The following is a 22,280-nucleotide window of genomic DNA, read 5'->3' as shown; positions in this document are numbered from 1 at the left end:
CAAGGCATGAACAATAGCTGCTAATTTAAGATTGTGGACCGGGTAATTCTTCTCATGTACCTTTAACTGTCTGGATGCATAGGCAATCACCCTATGGTCTTGCATAAGCACTGCGTCGAGACCAATACACGACGCGCTGGTATAACCTCTGGGGTATGGTCAACTTGGGCCCGTGGCTCAGGAGTACGGGCGGCGGGAGTCTGTGCTCCTCCCCCGACCTGAGATGTGGCAGGAGTAAGTGGAATCAACCCTGCCTGAGCTAGAGTGCCAAACATTCTCAAAAACTGGGCAAGGGTCTCCTGAAGTGCAGGAGTAGTAACAGACGTCTTAGGTGCATGCTCTCCAACTGGAGCTACTGGTGGCTCTGCTGCAGCAGCTCGTGCAGGTGCTCTGGCCACACCACGCGGTCTTCATCGGCCTCTAGCTGGACTCTGCCCCGACCCCGGCCTCTGGCTAGCCTCTGTCCCGACCTATTCATTCAGCACTTCCAGCTTCCAGTAGTATTCCGGCTACTCCCAGACCTCAGGTTCCATATTATGCACCACCAGTGTCTTCTGTACCTCCTGTAAGGGGTGCCTTCAGTGGGCAGTCTAGTTGATCAGGACCGAGCCAATCCCAGCAGCCACGTCCTTTGAGGGCTTATTTTGAGTGTGGTGACACTCGTCACATCATGAGGGATTGCCCAGACTTAGGAGTGGTGCACCTCCATAGATTTCTTATGCCCCACCCATTCCAAAGGGGCCTCAAGCTTCTCGGGCCATGATTACTGCACCAGTTACTACTCCACCTGCACAGCCAGCCAGAGGTGGAGGTCGGACAGGTAGAGGTCGCCCTAGAGGGGGAGGCCAGGGCAGATATTATGCCCTTCCTACTAGGACAGAGGTCGTTGCATCCGATTCTGTTATCACAGGTATTATTTCGGTCTGTCATAGAGATGCATCAGTCTTGTTTGATCCAGGCTCCACTTATTCTTATGTGTCATCTTATTTTGCCCCGTATTTGGGCGTATCCCGTGATTCCTTGAGTTTTTCTGTTTATGTATCTACACCCGTGGGTGAATCTATTATTGTGGACAGTATGAATCGGTCGTGTTTAATTGTTATCAGTGGTTTTGAGACCAGAGCTGATTTATTATTGCTCAGTATGGTGGATTTCGATATTATTTTAGGCATGAACTAGTTGTCGCCCTATCACACTATTCTTGATTGTTATGCCAAGACGGTGACGTTGGCTATGCCAGGTCCACCGCGGCTAGAGTGGAGAGGTACCTCGGATCATGTTCCTAGTGGGGTTGTTTCATTTCTTAAAGCTCAATGAATGGTTGAGAAGGGGTGTGATGCGTATCTGGCCTATGTGAGAGATGTTAGTATTGATACTCCTACCGTGGAGTCAGTTCCTGTAGTAAGGGATTTTCCTGATGTATTTCCAGCGGATCTTCCGGGTATGCCACCCGACAGGGATATTGACTTTGGCATTGATTTGTTACCAGGCATTCAGCCCATTTCTATTCCACCATATCGTATAGCCCCAGCAGAGTTGAAAGAATTAAAAGAACAGTTATTGGAGTTTCTTGATAATGGTTTCATTCGGCCCAGTGTATCGCATTGGGGTGCTCCTGTCTTATTTGTGAAGAAGAAGGATGGTTCTATGCGGATGTGTATTGATTACCCAGCTGAACAAGGTTACAGTGAAGAACAGGTATCCATTGACACGTATTGATGATCTATTTGATCAACTTCAGGGTGCCAGGGTATTCTCTAAAATTAACTTGCATTCATGTTATCATCAGTTGAAGATTCGGGAGCCAGATATCCCGAAGACTGCTTTTAGGACTCGGTATGGTCATTATGAGTTTCTTGTAATGTCATTTGGGCTGACAAATGCCCCAGCAACATTTATGCATTTGATGAACAGTGTATTCCAGCCCTATCTTGACTCATTCATCATTGTATTTATTGATGACATTCTGGTGTATTCCTGGAGTCAGGAGGATCATGAGCAGCACTTGAGAACTGTGCTTCAGACCTTGAAAGAAAAGAAGTTATATGTAAAATTTTCAAAGTGTGAATCCTGGCTTGATTCAATGGAATCTTTGGGTCATATAGTTTCATGTGAAGGAATCAAGGTGGATCCGAAGAAGATTGAAGCATTGCAGAGTTGGTCCAGACCGTCCTCAGCTACGGAGATTCGGAGTTTTCTTAGTTTGGCAGGGTATTATTGCCGATTTGTAGAGGGTTTCTCTTCTATTGCTGCACCTATGACTAAATTGACCCAGAAGGGTGCTCCGTTCAGGTGGACCGAGGAATGTGAGGAGAGCTTCCAAAAGCTCAAGATAGCTTTGACTACAACCCCATTATTGGTATTACCTACAGGTTCAGGGTCTTATACTGTGTATTGTAATGCGTCGCGTATTGGTCTAGGCGCAGTATTGATGCAAGACGGTAGGGTGATTGCCTACGCGTCCAGAAAGTTAATGGTACATGAGAAGAATTATCCGGTCCACGACCTTGAGTTAGTAGCTATTGTTCATGCCTTGAAGATTTGGCGGCATTATTTGTACGGTGTCTATTGTGAGGTCTACACCGATCACCATAGTTTACAGCATCTATTTAAACAGAAGGATCTTAATTTGCGGCAGCAGAGATGGTTGGAGTTGCTTAAGGATTATGATATCACTATTCTCTATCATCCCGGGAAGGCCAATGTAGTGGCCGATGCCTTGAGTCGTAAGGCGGAGAGTTTGGGCAGTTTACCATATTTACCGATAGCATAGAGGCCTTTAGCCTTGGATGTTCAAGCCTTGGCCAACCAATTTGTTAGATTGGATGTTTTCGAGCCGAGCCGAGTTTTGGCTTGTATGGTGTCTCAGTCTTCTCTTTATGATCGTATCAGAGAGCGTCAATATGATGACCCACATCTGCTTGTCCTTAAGGACACAGTTCAGCACGGTGATGCCAAGGAAGTCACTATTAGAGATGACGGTGCATTACGGATGCATGGAAGGCTATGTGTGCCTAATGTAGATGGTTTGCGTGAGTTGATTCTCCAAGAGGCTCACAGTTCACGGTACTCCATTCATCCGGGTGCTACAAATATGTATCAGGACTTGAGACAAAACTATTGGTGGAGGCGAATGAAGAAAGACATAGTGGAGTATGCAGCTCGGTGTATCAATTATCAGCAGGTAAAATATGAGCATCAGCGGCCAGGTGGATTGCTTCAGAAATTAGAAATTCCGGAGTAGAAATGGGAGCGGATCACTATGGATTTTGTTGTTGGGCTTCCACAGACTCAGCGAAAGTTTGATGCAGTTTGGGTGGTTGTGGATAGGCTGACCAAGTCAGCTCATTTCATTCCTGTGATGACTACCTATTCTTCCGAGCAGCTGTCTCGGGTCTATATTCGCGAGATTGTCACATTTCATGGCGTACCCATATCCATCATCTCTGACCGGGGTACGCAATTCATATCACGGTTTTGGAGGGCTATACAATAGGAGTTAGGTACTCGGGTTGAGTTGAGCACAACATTTCACCCTCAGACGGACGGACCGTCCGAGCGCACTATTCAGATACTGGAGGATATGCTCCGCGCTTGTGTGATAGATTTTAGGAGTGCTTGGGATCAGTTCTTGCCACTTGTGCAGTTTGCTTACAACAACAACTACCAGTCGAGTATTCAGATGGCTCTATATGAGGCCTTGTATGGTAGGAGGTGCCGGTCTCCAGTGGGTTGGTTTAAACCGGGCGAGGCTAGGCTATTGGGTACAATTTTGGTTCAAGATGCCTTGGAAAAGGTTAAATTGATTCAAGATCGACTTAGTACAGCCCAATCTAGACAGAAGAGTTATGCGGATCGGAAGATTCGTGATGTTGCATTCATGGTTGGTGAGCAGGTCTTGCTCCGGGTATCGCCTATAAAGGGTGTGATGAGGTTTGGGAAGAAGGGCAAGTTGAGTCCTAGGTATATTGGGCCTTTTGAGATTGTTGAGAGAGTTGGAGAGGTGGCTTACAGACTTGCACTACCACTTAGTCTCTCTGCAGTTCATCCGGTATTCCATGTTTTTCTACGCTCTGGAAGTATCACGGCGATCCGTCTCATGTGTTAGACTTCAGTTCAGTTGGACAAGGATTTATCTTATGTTGAGGAACCAGTGGCTGTTTTGGACAGGCAGGTTCGAAAGCTGAGGTCAAAGAACATTGCTTCCATGAAGGTGCAGTGGAGAGGCCAGCTATTTGGAGAAGCTACTTGGGAGACTGAGCGGGAGATGCAGAGAAAATATCCACACCTATTTGAGACTCCAGGTATAATGCTAAGCCCGTTCGAGGATAAACGTTTGTTTAATAGGGGTAGAATATAACGACCCGTCCGGTCGTTTTAAACGTTATAGCCCCATTGCTCTATTTACTGCTCATTCTGTACTTTATAACTGATATATGACTTTCCAGAATAATTGGTTTAGGTCCGGTGAGGTTTTGGAATAAATTGGAATACTTAGTTTCAAGTTTAAAAGCTTAAGTTCAAATAGTGACCGGATGTCGACTTATGTGCAAACGACCCCGGAATAGAATTTTGATGATTCCAACAGCTCCGTATGGTAATTTTGGACTTAGGGGCGTGTTCGGAATTTTATTTGGAAGACCGTAGTTAAATTAGGCTTGAAATGGCTAAAATAGGAATTTAAGTTTGTAAGTTTGACCGGGGAGTTAACTTTTTGATATCGGGATCAGAATACAATTTTGAAAACTTTTATAGCTCTGTTATGTCATTTATGACTGGTGTGCAAAATTTGAGGTCAATCGGACTTAATTTAATAGGTTTCGACATCGAATGTAGAAGTTGGAAATTCTTAAGTTTCATTAAGCTTGAATTGGGGTGTGATTTGTGAGTTTAGTGTTGTTTGATATGATTTAGATTTCAAATAAGTTCGTATGATATTTTAGGACTTGTTGGTGTATTTGGTTGAGATCCCGAGTGCCTCGGGTGAGTTTCAGATGGTTAACGGATCAAAAGTTGGACTTAAATAGCTGCTGCAATATTTTCTACTGGAAATTCGGGGGCAGAAATCGAAGACCGAAGACCGAGGCCTAGGATCGAGGCCGAGATCCTAGGCCGAGGGTCGAAGGCCGAAGGCCGAGGATTGAAGACCCAGGATCGAAGGCTGAGGATCGAGGGCCGAGGGAAGCCTGGACAGAACTGTAAGTTATAAAGTAGGGGACTTCGTCCCATTTTCTATTTTTGACAAATTGGAGCTTGGGGAGAGGAGATTTTTGGGAGATTTTCAGAGAAAACATCGGGTTAAGTGTTCTTAACCCAATTATGGTTAGATTACCCGAATCCATCATTTATTTTCACCATTTAATTAGTGTTTTGAGATTGAAATTTGGGAAAATTTTAGAAATCTCATAGAAATGAATTTTTGAGATTTCAGTGTCGATTCGGAGTCGAATTTGAGTGAAACTGGTATGGTTGGACTCGTAATTGAATGGGTTATCGGATTTTGTGAGTTTCGCCAGATTCTGAGATGTGGGCCCCACATGCGATTTTTGAGTTAAATTCGAATTTTATTGAAAAATGTAGTATGTTTTTATGAAATTAATTCCTATAATTTTTATTGACTGTATCGAATTATTTTGGCTAGATTCGAGCCATTCACAGTTGGATAATCGAGGAAAAGGCCTACTAGTGGATTAAATTGGAGCAAGTCGAGGTAAGTGACTTGTCTAACCTTGTGTGGGGGAAATTTCCCCTAGGATTGGTATTGAAGTGATAAATTGTAATGTGTTGAAAGTCGTGTACACGAGATGACGAGTGTGTACAAGGCTAAATGTGAAAGATTATGTCTTTAAATTGTGTAGATCACTGTTGCATATTAATTAAATAATTTTCCTTGTTATATTCTTCATCATTGATTTAATTTTTATATTTTAAATTTGTTTGACCTTTTCCTGCTAATTTTTTACCTGTTTAGTTGAAACTTGGTTTCTTTTATTCTGTGCATTATTTGAAGGTTGATTTTCTTTAATTTAAATATTATTAATATGAAATATTTAATATTTTAAATTTGGTATTGAAGCAACGTATTAAAAATTTGAAAATATTATTTTTGTTGAGTTATTTATTCCCGAATATTTTGGTGAGATTTTTTGTACTCGTTGTGATTGAGTCACGAGCTCCCTGTTGTGGAAAAATATTTTTGATGTTGTTTATTTTGGCAATTTAAATTATTTGGGCACTTGAGGTGCAAATTATGATATATTGTGATATTGATACGCATGCGGTGGTATACGGTCTGGGTGTTGAAACGCATACGGTGAGATAAGGATGGCTTGATACGCGTGGCTAGTAGGGGAACTATTAGAAGTCATGCGATGTGATAAGGGTGGCTAAAATGCGAGATGCTGTTTCGGAAAAAATATTTTCTTTAAAATAAATTGTGAAGGCTTCCGCTGTCATGTAAGAAAATGAGATATTGTGAATTTATTTATAATTTGGGACTACGAGGCGGTACCTCGGGAGTGCCTTTGTTGATATCTATTTATGGCCGCAATTGCCTTTGATTATTGTTGTGATTTTCTTAAAGTTGAAAAGAATTCTGTTTTGTTTCCACGAGATATTATTTGCCATTATTTGCATAGTTAATTGGTGACATACTATTTACTTGATTCATTTTCAATGTCATTTTATTTTTATTATATTGTTAATATTTTACCTTGTCTTTTATTATTCTAGTAGGGTCTGACCTGACCTCGTCACTACTCTACCGAGGTTAGGCTTGGCACTTACTGGATACCACTGTGGTGTACTCATACTACGCTTCTGCACATCTTTTGTGCAGATCCAGGTACATCTTACCACCCCAGACATCAGAAAGCTACCTGTGTACGGAGACTTCGAAGTATATCTGCCAACGTTCGCAGACTCCGGAGTCCCCTTCTATCATTATTTTGTTGCTTCCTTATTTTCTTTAGACTCTAATATATAGAGGCATTGAGGATAAATTCTTAGAAGTTTGTGACTTATTTCTACCGGATTTTGGGTGTTGTAATTACGTGAATTGCAGATTTATTTATTTCATATTTCAATTGTTATTCCGCAGTTGATAGGTTTACCTAGTCTTAGAGACTAGGTGCCTTCACGACATCCTACGAAGGGAATTTGGGGTCGTGACAAGTTGCTCCAGTCAAGACACTCACTAATCAATTAACATGTGCAGTGTAGCAGCATATAATAATAATAATAATAATAATAATAATAATAATAATAATAATAATAATAATAATAATAATAATAATAATAATAATAATAATAATAATAATAATAATAATAATAATAATAATAATAATAACAATAACAATAACAACAAGAATAAATAAATGATATAAACAACAAGGCAACAAGAACATCATAAATATTACTCAAACGAATAAGGAACACAAATACAACCAATCAATCAAGTCCCTCAAATATACGTCTTTCCAATGTAAGTACTTCAAGTATAAATCTTTCAAATATAAGTTTTTCAATAAAGATCCTTAGAATATAACTTATCAAATAAATATATATTTCGAATATACTCCCTTAAAATAAATTTCTTTCAACTATAATTCTTTCAAATAATATTTTTGGAATATAATTCCTTCAAATAAAAGTCACCTTGTGACACCTCATTTCATAATCATAAAAAAATTTGGGTCTCAACCCACTTCTATATTTCCACGGCACCTCGTACCCATATTTCTATCACAACTATATAATACAACTTGCACCTCAAGAGCTCACATATCACAACTTACACATCAAATGCTCAAATATTACAACATATCACAAATTGCACATCAAGTGCTCAAATATTACAACATATCACAAATTGCACATAAAGTGCTCAAATATTACAACATATCACAAGTTGCACATAAAGTGCTCAAATATTACAACTTTTCATAGAAATCAACAATACATTATTTTTCCACAATAAGGAGCTCATGGGACCATAATGTGCACAAAATCTTAACAAATATATCCGGAAGTGAACAACTCAACAAAATAATATTTCATATAAAAATCAAGGTGGCAATCACACCTAATCATCATATAAAAACAAATCCAATAAAACAAGGAATTAGGTAAGACAATTAAAGGATTTAATAAGTGCCAATAATTTCCAATTTAATACATAAAGGCGTCTAAGGATTTTAACCAATGTAATTTGCACATATAAACCAAGTACGTACTCGTCACCTCGCATACATGATTTTCAATCACACAAATTGCACATAAGACTCAATGCCTAAGGGGAATTTCCCTCACTCAAGGTTAGGCAAGATACTTATTGGGTACCGACCGTGGTGTACTCATACTATACTTTTGTACATTTTTGTACAGAGCCAGGTATTAGAGATATCGGACTCGGGCAGAGTTAGTGTGTTGATCGCAAGGATTCAAGGTAGAGCTGCTTGGTTGTCGCAGTCCCTTGGAGTCTTTCTATTTTATTGTACTGTTAATTATTATTCGAACAATATTGTATATTCGATCCTTGAGATCATTTCATAAATTCAGTTAGAGTTCGTGACTCAGTATTACCAGTCTTGGGAGGTTTTTAAAATTATTTCCGTTGTTGGTTTCGACACGTGTATTAAATTATATCTTTATAAAAAGGGGGGGAGGCTTGAATTATAATTGTAATCGGCTTACCTAATCTTAGAGACTAAGTGTCATCACGTTGCCTGTGGTGAGATTTTGGATCGTAACAACTATAAAATAATTACTAAGCATTGTAGTATGTAACACGATCTGTTTTAAATTTGACGATTGATATATGCACTGGCTTGACTTGTAATTACTTTAGGGTGTCTTCCAACTTATCATATAACCAAAAAAAAAAAACGACAAGGAAAACACTCATATTACACAAAGAACATCTATTTCTGTTACAATGTTGTTGTTTTTTTACATATTTATGGCGAATTATAAAATTTCTCGTTGAGATATGTAATACTTAACCATTTTCATGTGTCAAATATAATTTTTTTTTGGTATAAGAAGCCTTTAAAAGTAAATGTCCTTTTTGCCCATGACAAGAAATTCTCCCTATTTAGTGGGCGTTTGGACATAAGAATTATAAAATTCAAAAATAAAGTGAAATTTTTTTTCGAGTAAAAATGGTATTTGAAAATTAGAATTGTATTTGAACATGAATATAATTTTGGGTTGTTTTTGAATTTTTGTGAGTAATTTGAGGTAAAATTTTGAAAAACAGTTTTTTTGAGTTTTTCAAATTTTAGAAAAATTCCAAAATTCAGCTTCAAAAAATTTTATGGCCAACACAGATTTTGGAAAAAAGTGAAAAAATGGGCTCTAATAGCCTGTTTGGCCAAGCTTTTCCCGACCCAAAAGTATTTTTTTCTCAAAAAATACTTTTTTCTCAACTTGAGGTATTTGACCAAGTTTTTTTTTTTGGGGGGAGGGGGGGGGGGGAGAGAGGGGGGAGAAGTATTTTTGGGATGAAGCAGAAGCTGTTTTAGAGAAGCAGAAAAACGTAGTTTCTCCCCTATGGATGGCAATGGGGCTGGGCGGGTGCGGGGCGGGTTTGGCAAAAACCACAAAATTTTAACCTGCCCCGCCCCGCATAGCTATTTTTTATGTTATCAACCCGTTCCGCCCGCCCCGCCCCACTTATATTTTTTTCTTTTATCTTTTATTTTTTTCTAAAATAAACTAGTTTGACATTTTATACTACTAGAAGTTTAGATTGATAGTTCAGTAGAAATGAACACTAGAGTGGGTAGTCTCGTGACTCAAAAATGATTAGTGTATAATTTGGTATAGTAACCATATTTAAGATTTCACAGATTCTGATAACAAACTAACTGACATTTTTTTCTCCATTAATTCCTAGTTTTCAATTTCAAACTCAACACTAAGTTAATTTTTCTAGTTAAAATCAAAGACGAAATACAATCTAATTTATTCTTAATTAACTTAAATTGGGGCTATTTTATTTTTATATAGTAATTCTCTGAAACAAATTTTTTCATTTTTCCATTTCTTCCATCAGAAAATCGTGAAGGATGTAGCAAATTCATTAGTATTCACAAATTTGAAACAGAATGGATTAGAGCTATTCCACAGGTTTCACTCTTGGAAATAAAAACGTAAAGTTTTCGTGACCAAAGTTTTGTTCTGATTTGGTTAAAACCGCGGGAACAACAATTTGGAAGATATAAACTATCCTTTTTAAAGCCAACCCGCGTCGAACCCACATTAAACCCGCTACCCACCCCGCCCCGCTTTAATTTTTTAAAAATTATTTTAACGCGCCCCGCACCCGCATAAGAGTAAATCCACCCCGCCTCGCCCCATTGCCATCCCTCGCCAGAAGCATAAGTAGAAGCAGAAGTAGTTTTGACCTTTCTTCTTATCAAATATACCCTTAGCAAAATATAGTATATACCAAAATAATTTACTTATTTTAAACCTAATACTTAGAATTAGAGATTATATTATTGAACTCTCCTAATGTATAAATTTTTTTTTTTTTAGGATAGCTTTCTAATATATGGTGACTTTTGGGATGAATGCTTTTATATTTATTGAATGATTTTTTGATATATTTAAATAATCTTGAAAGAATTAAAGTACTTTTTAATTTTATTTTCATGTTTTAATTAAATAGAATAAAAAATTTAATTATTATCTTTAACAATAAATATTTGAGATTATTTGTTTATTCATATAATAATAACTATTAAGTAAATTTCTTCGTGTCTTTATTCGTAATTTGATACTTAAAAGCACTTTTTGAAAAATTTGGTCAAACACAAAATATTGCTCAAAAGTATTTTTCAGATCGATTACTGAAACACAAATAACTTCTCTCCAAAAATACTTATTTGAAAAATATTTTTGAAAAAAATACTTATAAGCAGATTTTTCGAGCCCGGCCAAACAGACTATTCTTTCTCAATTTAGGTTTCATTTCGTGGATAAATCTATCTATATATTTTTTTTTAGTAATTTTAAGCCTAATTGGATCTAGTTGATCTTATTATTCTCACAGGCAAGTGAAGTTTACACTCCATTCCATAAACACGAAAACGCGTTAATACTTCTCATCAAAAAGCCATTCTTGATCTTCAACTCCAATAATAATCTGGAATGGCATGGCCTTCAATTTCTCCTACTTCAACACCACTCTAACCTCACTCATCCTCCTCACCACTCTCATCTTCTTCTTCATCGTCCAATATTCCCCAAATCCCATTCCCAAATCTCCCCACAGGTCCCTCTTCAATGTCCAAAAATCCAATCTTTTTCCCTGCAATTTCACTGACTCTAATGGAATCTTTAACTACTTTTCCTTCCACTATTGTCTCTTCCAAGAAAACCCATTTTTCTCCATCCCTTTTTTCACCCTTTGTGTATTTCTACAGTTCTATATCCTCATTAAAACTGCTCAAGATTACTTTTCTGTTGTGGTTACTAAGCTTTCTACACATCTTAGGCTGTCACCTTCTATGGGTGCAGTGACCCTTTTGGCTTTAGGAAATGGTGCGCCTGATGTTTTTGCATCTGTGGCTGCAGTTAGGGGAGGCCAAGCAAGAACAGGTTTTGGTGCTATTCTTTCAGCAGGGACTTTTGTCTCTGCTTTTGTGGTTGGGTTTGTGGCGATTTACGCAGCGCCTTTTGCTGTTGATCCTGCTCCTTTTGTGAGGGATGTGATGTTTTATTTGACTGCTGCTTTATTCCTTTTTTATGTGTACTTGAGTGCTGAGATTTTCCTATGGCAAGCTATTGGGTTTGTTGGGTTTTATCTGTTTTTTGTTGGGTTTGTGTTTTATATGGACTTTGGGATGGGTGATGGAAAAGGGAAGGGTGCTAAGTCTGGAGGTGAGGTTGGCTTGGTTAGAAGTGATGAAGTCCATACAGGGATTATTGAGTTGGATTCTGAAAAAGGCAAAGTTTTGGGAACTTTGGAAGACGGAAAGAAGCAAACTACAGGGTCTTGCCAAGTTATCAAAAAGGTATTTCTTTTCATTAACTTAGACATACATATGGAAATTTCAAGTTTTAGCGAATTGCTCATTTTACCTGGTTATTGAATTGACATTTGATAGATGATTTATTGAGCATTTTGAACCACTTTAGGGTGCAAAATTGCTTAATTCCTGGTGTTTGTGGGCTTGCCTGTATACTAGGTGTGCTTTAATTATTATGACGCCAATTAGTATGCATTTGTTTAAGAACGAGAAGATTGAACATTTGCTTGACCAAAAAGATATAAACAATAAAAAAAGAACTATGAGAGTGATTAAGGTTTAATAGGATTGTTGTCATTCCTCTTGTGTAGGAAACTATTTGGTTCTGTTGTGCATTGCTGTGAAGCATGATTAAATCCGATTAAAGTATTGAGATCAAACTACGACCTTGTACTAGCTCCAGAGGCTTAACAGAGGATATGTTTTGTGGGTTAGAGTCTAATGTTAATGAACAATCCTTCTTGTAGCAATGAGAGAAAGTTGGTACTCTACGATGATTTATGTTACTTTACTAATGTTATGATAGTAGTATGTGCTGTCTGGCAGAATTTTGAGGTCGCATTTGTAACATAGTGAAGATGATTACTAAAAATTTCTGCCAAAAGTCAGTGTTTCTTGAATGGTTCTCTTCAGTAACTGAGGATGCTGAATACGGGGCAAGATTACCTTTGTCTGAACATAATGATCTTGACAATGATGCTGCAAAGCTAACTGGTGGTGTCCTTCTATCTCCACCTCAAAGGTAAACCATCTGCGAATGGTAGCATTTTCAGGTTCTGAAACTTGAGTGGGGAAATTCAGCAACGACTGTAGTCTAAAGAATGGCAAGATGTTGGAATTAGGAAGTTAATCTAAATAATATGCGAGCTTTATTGCTCAATGAAAACTTATATAAAACAGAACCCACTCCAGCTTTAGTTCTGTATTAATCTTGTATTCTACCAGGCTAGGATGTAAAAACTTATTAAGTGGATAACTAAATAGAGCCATGGCTAAATGGGTCAAGGCACAGCCATTGGTCATTATACAAGAAATAGTCATCTAGCATTCTAATTAGTCTTTATCACCCTGCCTCTTATGCTTGGCACTTGGCAGGTATAGATGATTTTCCTTCTCTCTGGGTTTTTGGAACTAAAACTATGCATGTAACAAGCAAATTCTTATTAGATACTTGAATGGTACGTTAGAGTATTTTGGGGTGTATAAAGCTTTCCCTTTTTAGTAATTCATGCAGAGAATATATTATTAGAGACGCTTTAGTACAGCGTGGACGAGGTCAGGAGTCTATTGAGTGAGGTTGTGAAGGATATCTGATAATGATTCTGGGTTGATTTGAAGTATGAGGTTGGAAACTGTGGTGGTGTCTGGTGGTGGTTGTGACGGCGGCAGTGATCGTGACGGTGGTAGAAGAGAGGCGAAGTGGTGGAGGGAAACGGGATATAGAGGGGTTTTAAGGATTGTAGTATTGTGTAGATTCAACATTTCACCGTTCTGCGCTAAAGAGTAAAGACGAACCCTTCCATTCATGTTGGCTAATATGCTAAGTAATACTCTCTCCATCCAAATTAGTAATCAATTTGACTAAAATTCAAAACTAAATTGGATTAGATCATCTCATTATTTTAAAATTAAAAATATAAATATTTAAAAACTATACGAGAGAATATTACAATATAAATATAAGAAAAAATATATTTTAAAGGTTTAGCCCCTTCCATTTTTGCCCGTAAGAGAAAATTGATGCTGTGAAGAGTTAGGCATCTGGTGCTCAAATTTCCTTTGAGATGCTTTGTTTTGTTGAGTTGACAACAGATTGGCTCTTTTTAAGTTTACTTATGAGGAAGTTAAAGAAGGGGCCAAATGATATTTACCTTTTGAGTTATTGTAGCGAGCGTAAAGCAAAGGATTGAGTGTTCGACATCGATCTATTTGGAGTGTCCTTAACCTTCCTCAGTTAGAATTGCTTACTGAAAAAGATATAAGGTAAGCATGCATAGTTATGTTTAAGGGAAAAGGGCCAAATATACCCCATCTACTTTCATATATTGTCTCCATTTAACCTCCGTTACACTATCGGGCTAAATTTACCCCTACCGTTATACTATCAGGCCAAATCTACCCCTACAATCAGCAAACTTTTAAAAAAACCCCTTGATTTGTTAACTAATCCAAAATCTCCCAAATTCCTTTTATTGAAATCACTTATTGTTCTTCTTGGTCCACTATTTTAATTTCAAAAATTACTATTGATGTGAATGCTAAAGTTAATAGACTATACAAATTATTCATAATTTTTTTTATTACCAATGCACCCATTTCTCTTTTTGTAATAAATAAAATTAATTTAAAATTTTGTTTATTTTTCAATCATATACACATCGTAGAATTTAGTGGGTCTATTTATTGTGTATTATATGTAGCTGATCATCATGTATGTACATGTATATTCAAATATATTTTGTCATTGCCTGGTTAGTATAGAGATCGAACAACTAACTTAAGAGTGCAAAATGTGTAGGCATTTAATTAAAGCAAAGTTGAATTAGACAATGTAAAGTCTCCGAGGAACTTCAACTTCAATCACTAATACTTGCAAAGTCTCCATACATTTGGTGCAACGAATTCATTAAAATTGGGATGTTGTAAATACTTTTAGAATTTAGAAAAGCTACCTAATTTAGATTTTTCAATTTACTATACTTTGTTTATTCGGTTGTATTATTTAATATTTTTTTCTCTAATTCAGAAAAGCAGGTAAATGCCAATTATTTCAAAAATAGTGGACCAAGAAGAGCAACAAGTAATTTAAATAAAAGGAATTTGAGAGATTTTGGATTACTTAATAGATCAAGGGGTATTTTTAAAAGTTTGCTGATTGTAGGGGTAAATTTGGCCCGATAGTATAACGGTAGAGATAAATTTGGCCCAATAATATAACGGAGGTTAAATGTAGACAATATATGAAAGTAGATGGGTATATTTGGCCCTTTTCCCTATATTTAATGACAAAAATGAGCATATAGGCTTATCAATGACTTAAACACTCTTATACTACTACTTACCTCACTCTGTTGTCACTTAAAGGTGAAGTCTCTCTTCTTCTTCTTCTTCCATAAATGTAGAGATGGCAATAGGGCAGGGCGGGGCGGGTGAAGCATTGCCCTGCCACAAATTCATCCCGCCCTGCCCCGCCCATTTAACAGTTTTTATCTTTTTCAACCTGCCCCGCCCCGCCCTGTTTAGCTCCTTTTTTCTTTCTTGCTTTTCTTTTAAGTTTAGAACTGTAAATTACTACGTTGACTCATCTCAAAATTACGCTACTGTCATTATTACTTAGAATGAGAAATGACAGCATTCTTAATTAGCTCCTTTTTGGTTTTCAAACAAACACCACTGGACTGTCATTTTTACTTAATGAAAGGGTTAATTTATGCCTGGACTTTGCATTAGTCTTTCTTCTCAAAATTATGCTACTGTCATTTGTATTTAGAATACGAAGCACATCAGATTTTTTTCCAGCTTCGATTTCTTTCTCATTTACTATTTGTTATTTAATCTCTCATGATGAATTAACTAGATATTATGCTTTAGTAACATGCCATCTTGATTATGACACATTAGGAAAGAACGAAAAATTTTAAAACTAATTAAATGGGAAGACCAGTATGATTAACCCTTTCAGTTAATACTCATAAGTAAACATATTTCGGCAACTAATTAATTATATGCTTTGCTAAAATGATTTGAAGCCTTTGTACAGAAATATGCGCGCCCAAGTGAAGAATACTCCAGTTTGTTTGCTTGTGCTTGCAGCAAAAATCCTGCCCCTACACCTGCCCTGCCCCATTTATTATTTTCTGAAAATATGTTTTGGCTCGCCCCGCCCTGCCCTGCCCCATTTGCCATCCCTACATAAATGTAAGCCAAAATGTTGAACGAACTCCATGCTTGTGCTTTTCGAGTGAAGGGAAGGAACAGAATAAGCGGCAAGCAATTGACGAACGGAAGAGCATGCCTAAGAAGTTGGATTACACTATATTAAGCCATACGAATTGTGATCACTATAACATTTCTCATGACTCATAGGTGATAAAAGTAATATCCTACATAGCAAGAAAATTTTGATAAATGAATGTGTTTAATGTGAAAATACATTCTCAGCTTTCTATTTCTACACCATTGTACTCTAGCGTTGTGAAGCCTTTTAGATTATTCTTAAGATCCATGTACATACAAACCAATTTATTTGCAAGTGTGCCAGCTTTAGGTACAGATATTTTGCTCATCTAGGTTCTAGCTAATTGTTTTTCATGGGCGCTTAAGGAGATTATGCTTTTTTCCCATTGGTTCGGAGGTATCTTGCAGAGTGTTCGGTTGTTTATGTTTACTTCTCTAAGTCAGCTATCTCTTTAAAGCGTCATGCCAAATTAGTTGCTTCTGGTTCTGCTGCTTATTGCAATCCATGTAGTTGATTAGACCATTCATGAAGAATCCATTAGGCACACACAAAATTTCTACTCTAATTTTATGAATTTTGACATTTTACCTTTTCTTTATTGACAGGTCACAGTAATCTGGAAACTTCCTGTCTCAATGCTCCTTAAACTCACTATACCACAGACTGCACCTACTGATTGGAGTAGACTCTATCTATCTGCCAATATTGCCCTTTGCCCCCTCCTACTTCTGTTTTCCTGCAAATCTTTCGTGCCATTAAATCATCCAATCTCTTTTCTACTCTCAGACACCCATTTTCCTCTATGGTTCATTGTATTTTTTGCTAGTTGTTCTTTGGCTATTCTTCATTTCATTGTTGAAAAGGAGGCCCCTAAAACAGAGCAAATGCCTGCAGTTGTTATAGCATTTGTGATGAGTGTATTTTGGATCTCCACTGTTGCTGGGGAACTCCTCAACTGTCTTGCAGTTCTAGGAGTGCTCCTTAAACTGCCTGCTGCATTTCTTGGTTTAACAGTACTTGCATGGGGTAACTCAGTCGGTGATCTTGTTGCAGACGTGGCTGTTGCAAAGGCTGGGCAGCCGGCCATGGCCATGGCTGGATGTTTTGCCGGGCCTATGTTCAACATGCTTTTCGGGCTTGGAACAGCTTTGGTTATACAGACAGCCGATGTATATCCAGAAGCTTATGAGCTTCATTTCCATGTGAGTATTGTGGTTGCTTTTGTTTTCTTGCTATTGAGCTTGATGGGATCTCTGCTGGTAGTAACTTGGAATAGATTCCGGGTGCCAAGATTCTGGGGATTCTGTCTAGTAGGACTTTACATTGTTTTCATGCTAATAAGCCTGGTCATTGCCAAGTTCTCTGCGTGAGTTTCAGAGGGACGGAAGTGCGTCGAGCAAGAACAGTCGATTCATCCATCACTTGTGCAGAACCATGTGGGAGCTGCTTAACTCTTGAATGAGTAAATAGATTGAAGATGAAGCATCTGGCAGTTATTAGCAGTGCAACTTATGTAAAAATTTGGAGAAGTGATTCTGCTTAGATAACCTCATTCACAAACCCAGTTAGACATCCTATTGATTTCCATGCAAGAATATAGCAATTCATTTTTTCAGTTCATTGTTAGGTGAGTAAAGTGAGTTGGAATATGTATCCATCCATATAATGGTATCCAATAGAAAATATCTGGTCAACACGAGTTTCATGTAGGCCAGTTTTTCTTCATATGAAATTGATGTAGAATTTTAGAGAAAAATGTTTAGCCAGGACAGAAGGAACGCTTACTCTCTTGTACTTCTCATATTTAAGCACTTCATCCTTGTTTTCTCCTTGAGATGTTTAACCCCTTAGTCATGCAAAACTACCGTAGTTCTTTAAAGCTTTTCAAAGCTTTTGCTTGTTGGAGAGTAAAGATTGAATAAAAGGATAATCCTTAAACCATTATGTTGGGGGGGGGGGGGAAGCTCTCCAGTTCAGCACAAAGAACAAAATTTGCAAGATTGTGCAAAATGAATGTGCTTTTGATTGAAATTGTTAGGTGGTCACATTCCATCATGTTAAGAATCACTGGAAAATACACCATATTAACACTACTATGGACATAAGCTATGAGAATATGTCCAGGTACTAGCCTTCTAATAAATTTTTTTTAAAAAGAGCAAAAATATACCCTATTCCATCTGTCATTTTCTTTCTGCTTTCATTACAATTCCCTCAAGAATTCCATCAGTGCCGAAATTACCAGAAAATTGTTGAGGGTCAACTGGGCCTGGCAGCTTGAAAGAGATGGAGAATTGTCCTGTTGGACAAAGGTTCTGAGTTTGCATCTCGAATGCTTGGGAGTATTTGCGGACAGTCCTGTCACCAGTTGTTGTCAATCCCTTAATCAATACCTTTCCATCACTCTCCACTTCACTAGAAAAATCTCCTGCATTTTACCATAAATTTTGAATTTATTAGTGATGAAAAATCACTGATGTGACCAGTGATAGCAAAACCAGAAGCATCAGTATGCAAATACAATGAAGTACTGAGAGAATCAACCAGCAGAACTTTGATGAGAATGACTGCAATTTATAAGAGGATTTTGCAAATCAAATATGTTGAAGAAACCAGAAAATTGGATATCATATTTATAAATTACTTTCATCTCTTTTTACTCCAGGGAGTGACACACGGAACAAGTAAGAGTCCTCGCTCTCTCCAACATCCAAGAGTCCTAGAACTGGTCCTATTTTACCCTTTGCTGCACTGCCAGTCACTGCAAATCCACTCTTAGTGGCAGCAACAATGTTACTTAGCTCCTCCTTAGAAGGGCGAGAAGGAAGGAAGACGGTACTAAGCTCAAAGTCCTTAGAGTTGGTGTGCACCGATGATGAACCCGTAGAACTGTCCGTCAGAGGATGGACATCTTTAAAGAGACGACCAAAAGGATTACCATTTAATTTCGTAGAGGTGTCTGGTGGTGCATCAGTAAACTGGCTGTCACCAGCATTCTTCCAGAGACTACTAAAAGGTGTATTATCAAACTGTCTGTTGCTATCAGGTCGTGTACTGTTAAATTGTCCGCCACAAACTTCCTTCAAGAGACTACTAAAAGATGTAGTGTCAAACCGTTCATTGTTACCTGGTGGCATACCATTAAATGGTTCATCACAAGCAGCCTTCAAAAGACTAGTAAAAGAAGTATGTTCAAATTGTTCATTAACAAGTGGTATACCACTAAATGCTTCACCACAACAAGGCATCTCCTTATATGGTCGGCTACTAGAAGCTATGGATGGATAGTGGACGATATCTCCAGGCTTGGATACCTCCTGTTTTCCAACATTACTTAGAGCTTCACAATCAACACCGGCTTGTGACTCTGCGCAATCTTTATCCATAATAAGATGTGCTAGACAAGTGAGCTTCTTGAATCTCTTAACATCGTCTGGGCTAATATAACTGGTATCAGGGTCATTAATGAATACAATGTTTGCAATAACATTATACACATCACAACATAAATGTGGATGCAGGCTGGAAGGAAATAGATCACAAAACCGAGGGTAAGCTGCAGCTTGGCCGTGGTAAAGAGTAGGAAGCTTTCCGTGAAAGAACTGGTGCAACCATGGTTGTGCCAGGACAACAGACCGATCTGCCTTTCTCAATGCATGATAGTAAACCCTTTCTACTTCTATGGTTCTAAGGCATGAACCAGCTAGTTCATTGGAAGTGTACGGAGGTAAGCCCAGATATTTTCTTTGCAGAACAGATTTTTTGGGATATTCTCCTAGGAGATCTGGTCCAAAGTAGGTTCCGGTGATGAAGTAAAGGAGGAAAAACTGATCATCCGTCGGAACCAATCCACTGAAGTTGTTGTCCATGCTTGCTCAAAAGAGTAAGAACAATGTGAATCTAATCCAACGGCAACTAACCTGTTTCAGATGAAATGAAGTAGAAAAAATAGTGCACATTAGCTAACCTTTAGTTTAAAACACGAGTGAAACATATAACAAATGAAGACAGTAGTTGACAACTGATGGAATAGAATCCTTAAATGAGAAGGGTAGAACCAATTTTACAGAACATTATGGGATTTCAGAAGCCACAGTCATAGAGAACTATGTCTTACAAGCATAGGCATAGAAAGGGGAGGCGAGGAGAAGTTCTCTTAAAACTGAAAAGTAAGAAACAGGTGAGCCTTTTAAGAATATTCACCAAATCATACTTGCATTTTTTCAAATATAGATTTAAAAATAACTATTTTGTATGCAAGCCCAAAACCGGGTGATTGCAGCTGCTAGTTTTGTCCTTTTTCTTCTGCAATTGGTGGCAGGACCTTTATTCTCTATTTATGTTAAATAAAATATGATGCCAAATTTTATGAGCTATCAGCAAAATAGTGAATAGTGTGACAACATCTTCCTTTCCTATCCTATAATACTTTAAACACCAGATATAATTCATTAATAATATATAACTAATTATCCATCTATAATTAGACATGACTACTTCCATTAGTTTGACGCCAGAGCAAAAGAATGAACAGAAATAACTCAAAATTGCTTCAATAGCCTGGATTTAAGCAGGTACAAACACAAATTAAAAACAATTTTGACACTACACCTACAAATTGGCAAGTGAGAGCAGAGGTTTACTATGCAAAACCCATATGCAACAAAAGAAACTGAAATTGTCTTGGTAATTGGTTCAGATTATGTGAACTACCCAGTATTATCTCCAGTTCCCACCTAGAATTCCATCAGAAATTTCATCGGTCATCAGAAAACTCAGAGTCAAATTAACAACACTACATTGATGAATCTTACATGCAAGAATGCTAAATCCATGATATATAGTACACACTCAAAAATCAGAGAAATTGACAAAACAAAACACCTATTCAACTGGGGGGTTACTTCTAGACAAGAAGACACTTCATTATGTGCAGTTTGCTGTTTGCATATACAAAATGCAAACTACAATTCAGTTTTTTCTTGGTCTACAAAAATGAATTGATTCTATGACTTTGAGACGAAGAAGTTAAGTGTACCAATGAGTTCTGCAGAGTGAAAGTTGAGCTCTCTTTGCTAGTTAGGGAGACAGCCATGAACAAGGCAAGGAGTTCTTTTGGCCAGCAGTCATTCCATGCAGTGCCACGCGTCAAATGGACTCTTTTTCATTTTTCCATTTAGATGTTACTAACAAGTGTTACACCCAACATTAACTATTTTGTAAGGGAGCTATATATAGAAAGTTAGAAACTCAACTTGAGCAATAGCATTCTTTAGGAGTTCCTGGGTCTACGATGCAGTTATGCAACAATTATACTGGGGTAACTGATAATACTCAAAATTGTTGTACAGTAAATAATAATAGATGAATTGTTAATAATATATTGGGGTTCTTAGGAAAAAAGAAAAAAGTTATATCGGGGTTGAATGCCCTTATCAATTTTGCATGTGCGAGTTTTGACACATTGGATTTTTACGCAAATAGCTGGTCATATTCACTGTTTACTTTTTTTAACCATATACATGAATAATATATTAATTATACATAACTATACACATATAATATATAAATTATATCTCCACCGACTATTTTTAATTTAAACAGTTGGATGGTCGGCTATTTGGGTTAATTCTTCATAAGTGTTAATAGTTAGCGTAAATTAGTCAATTTATTATATATTTCATAATATACAACATGAATGTTGCAAAAGTTGCTTGAAATTGATGTGTGATAGTAATTATTAAATATCCTTTTCCCCGTTCTGAACCACCCCTAAATGGGATCCAATATCGTCCCAAAAAGTATTAAAAATATATCAGTTATTTCAGTCCATAAGCAATTAGGTACAAAAATTAACCAATTCATAAAATATTATCAATATTAGACAATGAGCTATTCGTAACAAAAAAAAATGTCAAAGATTTGCTTTCTTTTGAGTGGATGTTGTTGGAATAGATTGTTCGAAATAGAAGATGAACATGAAAAAAGATGATATGTGTATGATACTATGTATCATTTGTGTATCACATATATATCATATGTGTATCGAATATGCATCACATGTTTATCCATGTATACATGTGTGAGATATGCATGCGTGATACATGTTGTTTGACCCAAAATTTAGATATAGGTTTAAACAATTAGATTTTCTAGTAAAATAGAGTTAATCTTAGTCGATATTAATATCCAAAAGAAGTGTTAACCGATTTTGTGTGGCAAAATAGTACGGGTATGATCTAAGTAGCAATAAATACTGACAACACTGTAATATTCAATGATCC

At 37.3% G+C, this 22,280-nt stretch overlaps 2 protein-coding genes and 1 long non-coding RNA gene across 3 annotated transcripts; 2 read left to right on the top strand and 1 right to left on the bottom strand.

The window, feature by feature from the left end:
• Positions 1-11,021: 11,021 nt before the first annotated feature.
• On the top strand, positions 11,022-17,827 carry LOC107799447 (cation/calcium exchanger 5). The gene is made up of 2 exons (XM_016622560.2): positions 11,022-12,023; positions 16,602-17,827. The coding sequence occupies exons 1-2, from the start codon at positions 11,163-11,165 to the stop codon at positions 17,364-17,366; spliced, it is 1,626 nt and encodes a 541-aa protein (XP_016478046.1). The 5' UTR covers positions 11,022-11,162; the 3' UTR covers positions 17,367-17,827.
• A 175-nt stretch (positions 17,828-18,002) lies between these two features.
• LOC107799445 (increased DNA methylation 2-like) lies at positions 18,003-19,865 on the bottom strand. The gene is made up of 2 exons (XM_016622557.2): positions 18,641-19,865; positions 18,003-18,424 (listed from the first exon to the last, which is right to left on the bottom strand). The coding sequence occupies exons 1-2, from the start codon at positions 19,863-19,865 to the stop codon at positions 18,180-18,182; spliced, it is 1,470 nt and encodes a 489-aa protein (XP_016478043.1). The 3' UTR covers positions 18,003-18,179.
• On the top strand, positions 18,661-21,797 carry LOC142173286 (uncharacterized). Its single transcript, XR_012702922.1, has 2 exons — positions 18,661-19,401; positions 19,518-21,797. It is a non-coding gene; the product is annotated as an uncharacterized LOC142173286 (long non-coding RNA).
• The last annotated feature ends 483 nt before the right edge of the window (positions 21,798-22,280 follow it).

This window comes from Nicotiana tabacum, chromosome 19 (genome assembly GCF_000715075.1).
Source record: "Nicotiana tabacum cultivar K326 chromosome 19, ASM71507v2, whole genome shotgun sequence".
Classification (NCBI taxonomy): Eukaryota; Viridiplantae; Streptophyta; class Magnoliopsida; order Solanales; family Solanaceae; genus Nicotiana; species Nicotiana tabacum.
Note: the sequence above shows the minus strand (reverse complement) of the source record. Positions and strands in the feature narration are given on the sequence as shown.